The sequence below is a fragment of the Drosophila miranda genome, chromosome 3 (assembly GCF_003369915.1).
Source record: "Drosophila miranda strain MSH22 chromosome 3, D.miranda_PacBio2.1, whole genome shotgun sequence".
Classification (NCBI taxonomy): domain Eukaryota; kingdom Metazoa; phylum Arthropoda; class Insecta; order Diptera; family Drosophilidae; genus Drosophila; species Drosophila miranda.
In genome coordinates, this window is record NC_046676.1 from 14,171,434 (window position 1) to 14,185,893 (window position 14,460).

The window sequence follows — 14,460 nt, forward strand, 5'->3', positions numbered from 1 at the left end:
CAAGTACAAATTACACATACAGACAAAAGCGTTCTTGTTAACTCTTAAAGCGCTTTGTGCTGACAGACCTCTTTCAAGGGGGGGTTTCTTTCGTATGAAACTAGAGGCGCGCTTACGTGAGTTAACCGGCCCCCCCACCACCTGTTGTCTGTCGCTGTCGGAGGCGGATGCTGCTGTCGCAGTGGCGGTGGCGGAGGCCGCACCAGAGGCGCTGACGGAGACAGAGGCTGAGGTGGTAGTGTTGGTCGTGGGATTGATAGCAGCTGTTGTGGGTGAAATGCACGCATTAGTGGTTGACAATTGTGGTGAGCACAACGCACAGAATAATACAAAATAGGTTGTGTGGATAGGTCAAATACAGATACAATTACAGTTACGGATACGGATAAAGAGTAACATATGTCGGAGAGAGAGAGAGAGAGAGAGAGAGTATATACAGAGAATGAAGAAAAACTCATAATTATCGGTAGAGAGCGAGAGTTCACAGATTGGTTTCAATGAAATGCATCACAATGAGAAGTAGAAGCCATATGGATATGATCTTGATTGATGCTTAGATTCAGATTAAGATTGAGGTGCAGTGGTTGGTTCGTTGGTTCAAGGTGCTGTCGTTTCAGTGGTTTCGGTGGCTATGTACAGGGAGTATTTACAAATAGCAAACGTGGTGAATGATTTAACTGACTGAGTGGATAGGTGGGTGATAAGGCACTTGTCAATAATTACTTTTTCTATGTACTGAAGGTGAGGTTAAGCTGTCATCGACAGCATCCTGATGACGCAAAAAGAAATTATAAAAGCTTCGGCGACGACTTGCTCTAGGCGCTTCCACAAATATGCTACCGCTAATAATAGTAATAGTTAAGTAGTTGAAATAGCAGTAATAGTAACAATCATAAACATGAGAATTGGTCATTTGATCTGGTTTCGATTTGGATGTGGATGTTGAGATTTGAGAAAATGTGTGTAGAATGCTCGGTTGTGGGTAGATTAGATTATTCGATTACTTATAGTAGCTATAGATCAAGAGCCTTTGTTTCGTAGAAACTTTTCTGCAATTTTTCGACGACATTACATAGAAGAAAATAGTTGATAAGCTGTACATCGTTATGCATGAGCTTGGATGGGTTTCTACGGGTTTTCAGAGCTCCATAATTCCAATTTACCTGGTGAATTTGGATGGTTGTACGTATCAATGCTGCTACAATGAAATCTACAGAAAATCTTTTGCAAAAATAAACGAAAAACGATCTATAAGGGCAGGCAACCAATAAAAATCAACTCAAATTGCGCATTCTCGATGCCATAGAGAGTCGGAGTCGGGTGTAGTCGGAGGTGGGAGTGGATCTACAAGTTCAACGAATTCCGGTAAGGCCACTACTTGAATAATTGAATAATACATATACTCAAATTTATTATTAGAGCTGCAATAAGTTGTTGTTCAGATAGTTTTTTGGAAAATTGTTGAATAGTTGTTGTAGAGAGAGGGCGTTTTAGACGGCAAATGAGTATTTGACAGAGCTTTGCGTTCGCTTTAATGATCTGAATTGAGCTTGAGTTGAGTTAAGTTGAGTTTTTGGGAGCGAGTTTGGATGGTAACTAGAAACTAGATAAGATACATTTTTGAGCAGTCGACTGGTACGAGTACTGAATGGTGGAATCAATACATATACATTTACTTAATATAGCAGAGTATACAACAAATATGAGTGAGTTATAGACGAGAACTAAAAACGAAGTTTGTAAGTTTGCTTATTGCATTTGGTTGATTTGATCTGTTTTCTGATTGTTGTTTTTTCTGTTTTTAAGACTGTAGGTTTATGGGTTTGGCTAGCTAAGCTAAGCAGCTGTTATAGGATTGGATAGGAGTGATTGAGCCTTTACCTAGGTAATTCAAGCCACTAGGCTGGGAGTCACTTCTGAGAACCGCTGTGACCATATCTGCGAGCAGGGACTCATAGTTTAGGGAGATACAAGAGGATATGCTAGAAATAGGGCTTAAGTTCATATAGGTACACTGTGGACACACAAAACATTAAATTTATCGAGCATGGATCGACGGGTATGTTGTCTGGTTATTTGGTTTTTTGGTTTTTGGTTATCTGGTTGCATGGTTTGAAGGCGGCATGAGCATGGAAAGCCTTTCGATTTCGTATTCGTCTAAAAATTGCATTTCAAATTCATCGCAGCCATGGATACACATACACATATATATGGAGTGTCTTTGTATGGGTGAGTGTGTACGTGTGTCTGTGTGTGGATGGAGTGTGTGTGTGTGTGTGTGTTTTGCTGGGTGTAAGAGGGTGGACCTGGAGATAACTACCGTTTGCCCATATCGTCGCTTTGCTGCTTGATATCCTTGACGACATCGTCGGCCCCCGAGACTAGCATCAGCGGCAGATTCAGCCAGGGCCCGGCCAGCTCACTCAGATCGGAGCCATCAGAGGCACGCGAGGACTTCCGCGATGAGGCACGACTGGAGCAGGCGGTTCCCCGACGACTGACCTGCAAGAACTCGAAAAGTTATCCATAAGTATAGTAAGAAATCGGATGGCGACTCACCTGCAGATGGAAAAAGTTTAGAGCCGAGAGCTTCGATTGCCATCCGCCGGGGCTGGAGGTTTGGGTGGCACTGTCGCCGGAATTGGAGCGCTCCTTTTCATTCTTGCGCCTGTGAAGTTGAAGAGACACCACAGCGAGTTATACATTTGCAGATACGTATTATTGGAAAAGTAAAAAGTGTTCAAAGTTATGTTGTGGACTGGTGGTGTAGTATGTAGTACCGCAAATAGTCCTTCCAGCCGGTCTGTATGGTCTTGGCCGCCTTTTCCTGGCGCTTCCAGATCCGCGTCGACGAAACAATTTCCAATTCTTTGCGCGTTGGAAACTGTTTCTTGAACTTGACATCCATTTGTTCCTGCAACTGTTTGAAGTTATCGGTCTCCTCGACATGACCTAGCACGTGCTTCACGAGCGCGTGCAAAATATCGAGACAGTGTATTTTATTACCCTTAGAGATGGGCAGATTAAATGACACTAGAGCGACATTATTAGGCTTCGAGATGCCCAATGGTGGATCGAGAGAGGCAATAAAATCGGACAGTTGCGAGAAGTGTATAAACTGGGTGGCATGTGGATCATATCTGAAATTAAATCAATTGCAAATCCATTAACCAACATCGCTCTCTCTCTCTCTCCAATCTAGCTTGTGGCTGCTCTGGAGTTGTTCGTCTGCTACTCTAATGGAATGGGGAAACACCTACTTGGACCAACGTATGTAAAACATCTCCAAGTCGTCTTCGACAATCCCAATCTCCTCTTCCTGGTGCGCCTGGTTGAAGTTCTCCAGAATTATGGCAATGTACATGTTGATCACAATCATGTAGCTGATAATGATGAAGCTCGTAAAGTAAGTAATGGCCAGCAAAGGGTGGCCGCAGTCGCCATTAGTCTGCCGGTTGAAAAAGGGATCGCAGTCGGGTGGTTGGATCATCAGCGACTCGAGAACGTCGTTCCATCCGGCTGAAGTCATCAGGCGAAAGAGCAGCTGCATGCTCCGCCCGAAGGTCTGGAAGTTCACCATGTCGTCCAAGGCGCCCTGCAGCTTCACGTGCCCAAAGAGCGACATGCCCAGTATGGCATAGATGAAGGTAATCAGTCCCAGCAAGGCACCAATGTTGAAGAGAGCTGGCAGCGACACTACCAGCGCAAAAAGCAGCTTCCTTATGCCCTTGGCCGCCTTTATCAGGCGCAGGATGCGCCCTATACGAAATACTCGGACGACGCGCAGTAGTGTCGGACTGATTGGCAGGTCGATCATGATGTCCTCCATTAGAATGCCAAAGATAGAGGCCAGCACCAGTAGGAAGTCGAATACGTTCCATGGGACCGTGAAGTAATGATAGCGTAGTCCCACAATCTTGACAATGGCCTCTGCAGGAAGAAAAATATTGGCGAAAGGATCAGCAATAGATCCAAGTTATTCCTTGGCTTGTTTCCTGTTCGCTCCCTTACCCAGACCAAAGACCGTGGTGAAGAAGGCGTTGCTCACTTCCAGTATAAAGAAGACCGCATGCGGTTGATCGTAGTGCTCGATGCCCATGGTAAGCATGTTGAGAAAAATCAGTACAAAGATCGCAATCTCGAACCTGCACGTCGTCAGAGAGATACCACAAAGATCTATTAATGTTTTTCTTCAAAGTAGAAGCTTCGGGCGAGCCGAAGTCGTGGTGCTCCTCAGAGATATAGACAATAAAGGGGATATTTACAGGCAGTGAAAGGAGCACCATAGGTTGCTAATAGATAGATTTATAGAGAGATAGTGAGAGAGTAAACTATATCTAAGGCTAAATCGTACATGCTGATTCCATTAAAACACACCAAGAGGTAAAACCCCACCCTTGCGGATGACTCGAACATCCCCAGGACAGCTACTCATGCCCAGAGTGCGGGGAATTAGGGGAAATATCATAGAATATCCAAGTATCATAGTAAAAAAAGTGCTCTACAAGTATTACTTATTATATGCTTCGGGATATGGGATACAGATACAGAGAGTTAGGAGGCATTTTTGATGGTGTTTGGCCGGGTCTCCATCACTGAAGAGGCGTCAAACACCCTGGTGATGATCAAAAATGCTGGGAATTTCAAGTGTTCAAATGATTTTTATCACCAAATCAGAAACAACCGAGAGTTGTGTGAACGCCTAACCGTATAGACAACTAATAGTTACAGTTACAGTTACAGTTACAGTTAGAGTTAGATTACAAGTTAGATTTAGAGTAGGCAAGAGACAAGAGACAAGAGAGAGGTAGAGAAAGAGTAATAGTAACTAATAGTAGGCATAAACTATAAGATACTCGTAGGAATACGTAATTTGCTTGTCTTAGATTGAGCTGGTTTTTATCATATTGGTTTTGATCATATGGTTTGTTTACCTTCTCGAATTGGATAAATCATAAAACATAGCTAAAAAATGATTTATAGGTCGCTTAATAACTTTCTGTGGTTTCTTTCGTCCCAATTTTTTCATAGCCGTGTAATAGTGTTTTTGAGATTCGGTGAGAAACATTTCCAACACTCCTCCTTCATACTATATAAAAGTGATGAGAATAGAATGAACATTTAATCATATATATACAGTCCACAGTTAGGTAACGTAACGCTCTAGGCTATATACAACTCGACACAACAGATCAGAAACATTATCAGCAATACATTAACGATCGGGGTACACAAATTGATGGAGTGGACAATCAAACAGATCGGTGACGACGGATGGATATATGTACTATATGTATGTACAGATTATACATTTATATATATGTAGATATAAATTGATATATATATATATAGATGCGGACCAGATGCAGGGGCCCAGATGTACCATAGGCCAATGGACTTACCTTCTTCTTGAGCATATTGAAGTTATCAATGATAACTCCAATGAACAGATTGAGTGTGAAGAACGATCCGCACACAATAAATATAACAAAATAAATATAAGCATAGAGATTGGCCTCCCGCTGCGGCTGCAGGTCCACGCCCCGGGCGTCCACGGCATCCGCCATCACCTCCATCCAGCCCTCGAAGGTTGCGACCTGTAGCAGGGCCAGGTAGCCCATGCCCACATGATCGAAGGTGATCTTCGAGTTGATCCACGTGTAGTTCTGCTCAATGCAGTCCCACTTGTCGTTCACCTCCTGCACGCAAAAAATGGAGAAGGAAATATGAGTAGGGTGGGTTTGTACAGTCACACAGGACAGGTAGATCGTTCTCCTGCTCCATATTGGGAGTGTAGTGTGTAGTGTACTCACAGTAATTGGCAGCAATTCTCCCATTTCATTGACGCACTTGAAAAACTTCCCACCAAAGAACTGAACACCCATTATTGAGAAGATCAACCAAAAAACCAAACAAACCAAAAGTACATTGAAAATTGATGGTATTGCATACATGAGAGCGTTTACTACAATCCGCATTCCTTGCCACCTGGAATAGAAATGGAATGGATGAAATGCTAGTCATTACTGGGATGTATACTGGAGATCGTCGCTTCGTTGCACATCTATTTGTTTTTGCAATGGGTGCTAATTGATTACGGTTCTGGTGCAAACAAGTGGAGTTCTTTTTTGAATGATTCTCATCTAACCATTACAAGTACTATTACTATGCATATGTACATTGTCTACTTATTATAAATTTTAGGTTATTTACAAAGATTATACATATATGTATGCAGTTTTTGTGAAGGTAGAGGATAGACAAATCAAGGCTTCGGGCTACAGACTAGACAGAGGCGAGGAGGATGCAATGCAAAGTGTTCTACGTATTTCTATTCGAAATCCATAAAGAAGACGAGATTGTATTAAACACTGCACAGCTCTGACGAAAGCCGTATCGACAACTGACCGACATCTTCCAGAAATAGTAAGAGATACAAGAAAGTACGAAGAGTAGTAGTAGTAGTAGTAGTAGTTGCAAAAAGGCAAGAAGTAGCCTATGTGGACAGCTCTTACTTCATTGGATGCACAGGTGTTTGAGAAGGTTGTGGTGCAGCCTATAGACTAGACCAGCGACTGGTCGACTTACCGAGAGATCGCTCTCAGGGGTCTCAGGGCACGCAGGGTGCGTAATGACCGCAGAACCTTGAGGTTCTCATTCTCTTCAATTAGCAGCGAGAAAACCGATACCTATGGAAGAAAAAGACCAATCAGAGAATGTGCATCAAAGGGCTTATTTATGTAGATGCACTCACAAACACTATGATAAAATCGAGTATGGTCCAGAAGCTCGTGAAGTACTTGGAGAATCCCAGCGCCAGCCACTTGAGTATCATTTCCACCACGAAGATCAGGCAGAAGGAGAAGTTGGTCCAGTAGAGTACGCGCTTCAGCGTCTTGTTGCTGTCCAGGTAGATGTCCTCGAAGCAAAGCGTGATACTCGACGCAAAGATCAGCACTAGCACAAACCACTCAAAGGCCGGAGTATCGACAACCGTCAAGACAGCCGTCCTAATGCGGGTCCACTGCTTGGCGCTCGGGGTGTCCATGCAGGACATAAACCAAGGGCAACGGAAGTAAAAGCTGCCAGTATGAAAATAGGGAAAACAGGGAAATAGCATTAGAAGATGTAATTGGGGATCTTTTCAAATACTCACTGCTCGTAGCACTTCTGGGGGAAGCAGTCATCTGGCACCTTCGGCGGCTTCGCCTGCCCATAGCTCGGAAAAGTCATGGGATCATTGTAAGCGCCCTGCGAGTTACGTCTCCCACCGACGGTGAGGTCGTCTACGTAGGAAACCAAACAATGCCATGGTTTTTCGGTCAGTCGAGTGAAGGCCGACGGCTTCTGTGCCGCCTTTTCCGGCTGATCGGATTGCTCAGTCTTGTGGGTGTGGGCGAGAGCCAGGGCCAGGGCCGAGCTGGTGTCGGCGGCGCCCGAGCTGTGCGACTCGGTGCGCGCGGACTGGAAGGAAGCGGCTTTGTCTAAAGTCGATTGTGGGTGCTCCATGGGGCGTCGCCTCTGCCCTGCCTTTGGGTGTGCTTGTGAGTGGCCATTGCCGTGCCGATGGCCAGACCCATGGGTGTGCCTTTGGCCGTGACCATGAGAGGGGGCCGTTTGGATGCTCGTAGCATGAAAGTGCTGCTGGTGCTCGGTGAGGGCGGCCAGCGGGGGCGTGGGCGTGACCTTTAGCGATGATATTTGCGCCAGTGTCGGTGGCTCAATGCTCGACTTCAAGGAGGTGGGTGGCGTGGCGGGTACACCAGTGGACAATGGCAGAACAAGCTTCTGCTTCTGGATGAGCAGGTTCTCGTAGGAGTTGGTACTCTTGAGCGAGAGACTGTCCAGGCGCAGCTGGTCGCTGTTGAGAAACTTGCGCGGCATCTTCTCCGATTCGATGCGTAGCGTGGAGATCGGCTTTTCCTCCTCCGGCAGCTCCTCCAGCCGCTCGATCAGCGACAACCGCTTGAAGCGATCGAATTGAACCGTGAATGGGTCGATCTTGCGGCGCGTGAAGGGCGACTGGCTGGCGCCTGGACCTTGGCTGGTGGCTGCCACTGCCATGGCCTCCATGGCCACGAAAGGCGCATGGATTTGATCACAGATTTTGCGTATTTCATTCGATATGCTAAAGTCCTCGTCGATCTTGCGCTGCTTCTCCAGGCTGCGGCGTTTTATCTTCACGGACTGCCGCTGGGCGGCGGAGCTAACGGACTGGGAGCGTCTCGGAACGCTGGATAGGTCGTAGCTGTCATAAGGATTGAGTGGATGCACTACCTCATCGGCGGCTGTGCGCTCCGAGGCTCCCGTGATAATGGCAATGTGCTCCATGATCGCTTTGGTGGCCTCGTCGGCCGCCGGGGAGGGTTCTGAGAGGGTGGAGAGCTTGCGCTCCAGCGACGTAGTCGAGCGTTTGATCTCCTCCAACTCCTTCTCGAAGCTCTGGATGATGTTATCGAACTCCGAGTGCTCCACCAGCGCCTCGCTCTCCTGATGTCCCTGGCTGGAGGATCGGCGCGACCGCATGAGGTTCGACGAAATGTAGCTGAGATTGGACTTCGGCATCTCGTTATCCTCCTGGAGGAACTGAAAGAGCTCCTTCTGCTCGCAATTGAGCAGCTCCTCGCGCAGATTCCCCTGCTGCGAGAGCAGCTCGTCCTGCTCGATCGATATGGAGTTCAGGGAGTGGCCACTAGAGTGCCTTCGCATCTCCGTCTCCTCCGACTTGAGCAGCGAGCGCTGCGAGTGACCGCTGGACTGTGAGAGTCGGTCCAGAGACTTCCTGTAGCTGGGTGAGCGGGTTAGCAACGATTTCTGGTACTTAAGGTAGGCCTCGTCGTGCTCTTCGCTGCCGTAGCGCCGCGAGGAGTTATCCTGAAAAGAGTCTCCGCGGTTGAAAGAGCCACTTCGCTGGTCGTTGGCATATGGATCCGTGTCCGTGGAGTTGTACTGGCCCAGGAGACGCAGCTCGATCGACTCCGTGTAAGTGGCCTCGTCCCTGGAGTCGTTCTGCTGGGTGCTCACCCCCGAGGAGATCTGGTGTTGCAGCCGTCGCTCCGCCAGGGCGAACGGAGTTAGGTTGTTGCTGTGGGCAGACATGATGGCGGTCTCGTAGGTGGGCGGCAGCGAGTCTGTAATTGGTGGCAGTGGCTGATCCTGTAGCTGGATCTGCTCGGGCACATCCGAGGCCTCGTCGTACTCGAGGCCATCAACAATTGTGTGCAGGCCGTCCCTCAAGGGGATCTGGAAGCCAAAGTCAGAGCCCGAGACTGGCCGATTCATAGATTCCTGAAAGAAAAGAACGTAAATTAGTCGGATTTTAAAGAGAGTTCAATGTCAAACACCCACCTGGTAGCTCAATCTATGGAACTTAGTCTCGGCCAACAGATTAGACTTGTCCATCTCCATTCCCCCCGTGGAATGGAGCTGTGCCTGACCCTGACTTTGAGCGTGGGCCTGGGCCTGGGCCTCGAGCACGATCTGCTGGAACTTCTCGGCAAACTTTCGTTCTTTACGATCCTTACGCTCTTGCCGCTTCTTCCTTATCAGATCCCGCACCCGTTCGATACTCCTCGCCAGCTTAGACTCCTCGCCCACTTCCTATATCGGGGGAAAGAACACAAAAAGATCATTAGACAATGGTCGAATCTAAGGCAGAGCAGAAAGCAAAAGAGTTCGCTACAAGATTTTTTGGGTATTTTTTGACTAGACATTGACATCGATACATCGACATGGAGTTACAATCAGAATTCGGGGTTCCAATACATACAAAAGTAAGGGTTAAGGGCAGGCAACACAAAAGGTTATAACATTTATCACATATATATGTATAAATATTGCCTGATCAGCTTTGGTCTACTCTAGAAGTATATACACATTTATTTTGTTGGGATTTAGATTAAAGTTTGGCTAACATAAACGAAGCAAGCAAGTTTAAAGCAAGTTAAAACGATTTAGTTGGAAAAATTACCTTCTTCTTGAATATCTGTTTACGGTTTTTAGTGTATTTAAATTGTTTTGGTTTTCGGGTTAAGTGTAGATTTAGTGTCGTGTATTTTGTGTGGGCAAGTAGTTAAGATTAAGATTAAACGCATGGTGCAAAGTTGACAACAGAAGATTTGGTTAATTCGATTAGGTATTCAGTGCATTTCAGAGAATGTTTTAACATTGATACTTAGACAAGAGACATACATTTTTAGCTTCGAGTACGAGTACGAGTAGGAGTATGTGGGTCTGTTCAGTATGTACATACACATAAGAAGTGGTAAAGTTAAGACCCGAACAAACCCCCATAGTCACAAAATTCGAGCAGAGCCGAACTGTAGAGGCCCAGAACAAGTCAAAATACATTGTGCTGGGTCTAATTTTAAGGATCAAAATTAGATTTAAGTTTAGTAGAACACAAACATGTAGCAAAGGTAGTAACACAATGCAGAGTGTGATGGTTTTTGATGGGAATTTTAACCATAAAAGTGAAAAGTAAATATAATTTGCTTGTCTGAACAGAAGAGAAGAGTGCCAGATCGTATGGTGTATGATATAATTGGTTCAATTGTGTGGTATACCAATGCTAATTGGGCGATAATACGATGAAGGCTTAGATCAGACACACAAACACACACAGATTAAGGATCAGACACGCACATAAATAGAAATACCGGAAATCACGTCAAAGTGCAACACAACATTTAGGAAACGATCTAACGATCTAACCAGCGATCGTCTGAAGTAACATAAATAACTTTTCTTTTAGTGGGTTGGTTTTATGACAAGGAGAAGCATGATTGCTCTCCTGTCCATTCCGGAACTATTCACGTTTAGTTGTTAGATTGTTTAAGAAACTTTTAGTGGCACACACCAAGACATACGACATTTACATTCACGAACGTTAAGAAACATGGAAAAGGCAGGCGAGAAGCCTGTGACTTGCCTCTTTTTTCGACTTGAGCTCCTCAGAATTGAAGCTGTTAAGCAACAAGGCCAAGAACAAGTTGAGCACCATGAAGTTTCCCATGACCAAAGTTGGCAGAAATATGGCGAAGCATGTGGAGGCACCTTGCTGCAAGATATAATTAGTATATGTGCGATCTGTAAGTCCGTTTTCCAAGCTGTCTACAAACCTCTTCTTCGGCTCGCATACAGTCCCAGAGCGGCTCGATCCATTCCCCGCACAATATGCGGAAGATCATCATGAATGAGTGAAAGAAGTCATTGAAATTCCATCTGTAAAGGAGGATACAGATAAGAGAATATACGAGAATATAATTAAATGACTCAAGTCTTGCCTTGGCACTGGATCTGGGTCAAACTTTTCCGCCGTGTAGTCTTTGGAGAACAATTGCATGCCAATGACGGCAAATATGTAGATGACTATGACCAAGATCAGCGTGAGGTTACCCAGCGCCCCAATTGTCGATATGATAATGCTCAGCAGCACCTTCATTGTGGTCCACGACTGGGCCAGCTTTAGTACACGCAGCTGGAAATGTAACAAAGGTTTGAAATGAAATATATTTCGATTTAATATCGCACGGACGCAGTACCAGTCGCAGTCCCCTCAAGACACTAAGGCCATCGACCAGCTCGAAGATGATGTCCAGCAAACTGGCCGTGACAATGAGCAGGTCAAATATATTCCAGCCGCACAGAAAAAAGTCCTTGGACAAGGCCATCAGCTTCACAATGCACTCAAAGGTGAAAATGGACGTGAAAACCTGTGGAAAAGAAACGAATTTAGTAGATTCTTGGGCGATTCTTGGTTCACTTACCTTATTTCCCACATCCAGGGCATTGCGAAAGCTCTCGCTCATGCCGTGATGCTCCATAGCCAGAAAGGCTGTGTTTAGCACAATGCACAGCGTGATAGCCAGCTCGAAGAGCGGATCCCTCACCACCTTGTAGAGGCAGTTCTGGAACTGCAGCCAGCTCTCGTAGTCGGCGCAGCAGTGGACACAGCGATCGCAGTTGCGGTCGGGCAGATCATCTGATTGGAAATTAAAATAATTAAAAAACCCATTCCCCCCAAAAAGTTTCTTAGAGAGCACTCACCGATAACCACCACCTCCGAGGAGAACTCCTGATGCAAGGCATAAACATTATGATTCTTGATGCGGGCTATGTTCCCATTGCACTTGATGAGGCGCACTTCACGCGGGGATAGGGCCAACTCCACGGTGGACACGTGGCCCAGCTCGTTGGCCGGATCCTGCTCCTCGTGATCGTCGACCACCCCGGAATCATCCTGCGAGGATTCGCGATTGACGCCACTTGAGTTGGAGCTCGTCTGACGGCTGCTGGCGATGAGCTGGCCCTTGTTGTCCGAGGGGTACAGCATGTTGGGGTTCTTCTGCATCTCCTCCTGGAAGCTAATGCGGTTCTTGGGCGTAGCAGCGGCGGGCACCTTGGCCAGCAGATGCTGATGATGCTGCTGCTGCTGCTGCTCTATCTGCTTGTATTGCTTCTGAGCCTGCCGCGTGAGGGCGGAGGGACGCTCCGTGGCACTGTGTCGCGGACTTGGTCCCGGGCTGGGCGTGGCGGAAGGGGATTTGTTGGTATCGTTTTCATGGCCATTGCTGCCGTTCCCATTCCCATTCCCATTGCCATTAGTCTCTTTTCCGCCTTTGGTCTTTTTTCGGCGCGTCTTCTTCTTGCTGTACGAGGCCAGGAGGACGCCCTTGCGGGAGTCGATCCTCTTCTTGTTGTTCTTGTTCAATTTCTTAACATTCAGCACGGATGGATCAAAGCTGAACGTGGAATCATCCCGATGGTCCAGCAAATCCTTTTTCCGCTCCTGCAACAAATCAAAGAGGTTAGATCAGAGGATCAGGGTGCGGGCCAAGTTTGGGCCCGCTCACCTCGTTTGTTATCTCCGCCTCCTCCTCGTAACTCAACGCGACAACGGCTAGCATCAGGTTAATCAAGTAGAATGAGCCAAAAAACACAACCACCGTAAAAAATATGACACTCATTGGACCACAAGTTGCTAGCACCTGCGGAAAGGGATAATCTGATCGATTAGATCATCTCGATAATGGGAGCAAGGATTACACTGACCATATTGTAGACATTCTCCCAGTAGTCCAACGTAATCAGCTGAAAGGTCGTTAGCATTGACCACATGAAATTGTCAAAGTTGGTATAGCCATGATTGGGATTCTCGCCAACACAGATGCACATATAGCCGAATGGGCAGTGACGGGCGCCCGTCAAGTTTCCACAAAGCACGGGCATCTCCTCATCGTCGAATAGCCAGTTGTCCGTGTCGTTGACCCACCTGAAAGGAACAATGACCATCCCTCCATTAGCACTCAGCTTTAATCATGAATTACAAGTCTCGCATACATATGCCAGTCGAGATGGGAGACGTTGGACCACTCGGAGGGCACGTGGCGCACACACTTGTTGCGCAGCTCGCCCATATAGACCTGCAGGGCGAAGAGGGCAAAGACCATCAGACAGAAGATGGTGAGCGTCATGACCTCCGCCAGTTGACGGAAGGAGTGAAGCAACGCGTTGATAATTGTCTTAAGTCCGGGCATGATGGAAACCGTCTTGAGAGCGCGCAGCACGCGAAAGGTACGCAGCCCCGCCAGGTTGCCAACCTCCATGCCAATGGTGGCATAGCCACTAGTTATGACCACAAAGTCTAGCCAATTCCATGGGTTGCGCAGATAGGTGTACTTGTTGAGCAGAAAGCCTTTGGCAATGATTTTGATCACCATTTCGATGGAGTAAATCGCCAGAAAGATGTACCTGTGGGTTGGCAACAGTAAAGGTTTGAAAGGGTCGTCCCGTGACCACTCGAATTTGAGGTACTTACTCAGCCTCCTCCACCGTCTCGGTCATGGCTAGGAAAATGCAGTTGAACAGAATGGTGGCCATGACGCAGTAGTCGAAAAATTGGTTCGTTGCGATATAGACGCACACGCGCCGCGCTGGACTCCATGGATGGAAGAGGAATAGGCTCTTGGTGCCTGTGAAACGATGGATGTAGTTCTTGCGAAAGCGTTTCGAAACCACACAGAATGTCTGAAATAGTGGAAATGTGTTTTAAAGTAGGGAATTATACTGCGTAAAACGAAGCCTGCGTCAGAAAATTAGAAGAATCATATTCTAATTCTAATTCATATTCAATTCAATCATATTGAAACTATATTGCTCGTGGACGCAGCGCCGAATTAGGGCTGAATAACCATCGAAAGTATCGATACTTCACATTCCTGAAATAGTTATATTAAAAAAATACTAATAATAACACTCGTCATTGAATACTACTGATTGCTAAATTCAAAATTAGCGCCATAACATCTGCTGGGGAAAAAAGGACCGCTCATCGCACAATAGTATTAAAGTAGTTATTTTATATCGATATATTCCCTAAATCAACCTTGATGAGTCGATATTCGAACTGTCAGAGCTACGAGTATAAGTCAAATTGCGTGTATCGCACCAAAGTATCGA

At 46.4% G+C, this 14,460-nt stretch overlaps 1 protein-coding gene across 7 annotated transcripts in view; it reads right to left on the reverse strand.

The window, feature by feature from the left end:
* Window positions 1–14,460, reverse strand: part of LOC108158872 (sodium channel protein 60E) — a 31,692-nt gene that overhangs the window by 3,575 nt on the left and 13,657 nt on the right. Inside the window, exons 5-29 of one of the 7 annotated variants that reach the window (XM_033392348.1) lie at window positions 13,820–14,028; window positions 13,342–13,752; window positions 13,054–13,273; window positions 12,855–12,989; window positions 12,049–12,790; window positions 11,769–11,983; window positions 11,544–11,714; window positions 11,286–11,479; window positions 11,121–11,223; window positions 10,931–11,059; window positions 9,971–9,985; window positions 9,349–9,600; window positions 7,157–9,288; window positions 6,755–7,082; window positions 6,589–6,689; window positions 5,814–5,988; window positions 5,403–5,699; window positions 4,935–5,089; window positions 4,012–4,145; window positions 3,261–3,930; window positions 2,781–3,140; window positions 2,560–2,668; window positions 2,321–2,502; window positions 724–842; window positions 21–263 (exon numbers count right to left, since the gene is read on the reverse strand). In XM_033392348.1, coding sequence (XP_033248239.1) covers window positions 21–263; window positions 724–842; window positions 2,321–2,502; window positions 2,560–2,668; window positions 2,781–3,140; window positions 3,261–3,930; window positions 4,012–4,145; window positions 4,935–5,089; window positions 5,403–5,699; window positions 5,814–5,988; window positions 6,589–6,689; window positions 6,755–7,082; window positions 7,157–9,288; window positions 9,349–9,600; window positions 9,971–9,985; window positions 10,931–11,059; window positions 11,121–11,223; window positions 11,286–11,479; window positions 11,544–11,714; window positions 11,769–11,983; window positions 12,049–12,790; window positions 12,855–12,989; window positions 13,054–13,273; window positions 13,342–13,752; window positions 13,820–14,028 — 7,801 coding nt within the window. Of the gene's footprint in view, window positions 1–20; window positions 264–723; window positions 843–1,881; window positions 2,015–2,320; window positions 2,503–2,559; window positions 2,669–2,780; window positions 3,141–3,260; window positions 3,931–4,011; window positions 4,146–4,934; window positions 5,090–5,402; window positions 5,989–6,588; window positions 6,690–6,754; window positions 7,083–7,156; window positions 9,289–9,348; window positions 9,601–9,970; window positions 9,986–10,930; window positions 11,060–11,120; window positions 11,224–11,285; window positions 11,480–11,543; window positions 11,715–11,768; window positions 11,984–12,048; window positions 12,791–12,854; window positions 12,990–13,053; window positions 13,274–13,341; window positions 13,753–13,819; window positions 14,029–14,460 lie in introns of those variants that run through there. The other 6 variants (XM_033392349.1, XM_033392345.1, XM_033392347.1 and 3 more) reach the window with 6 other exon arrangements.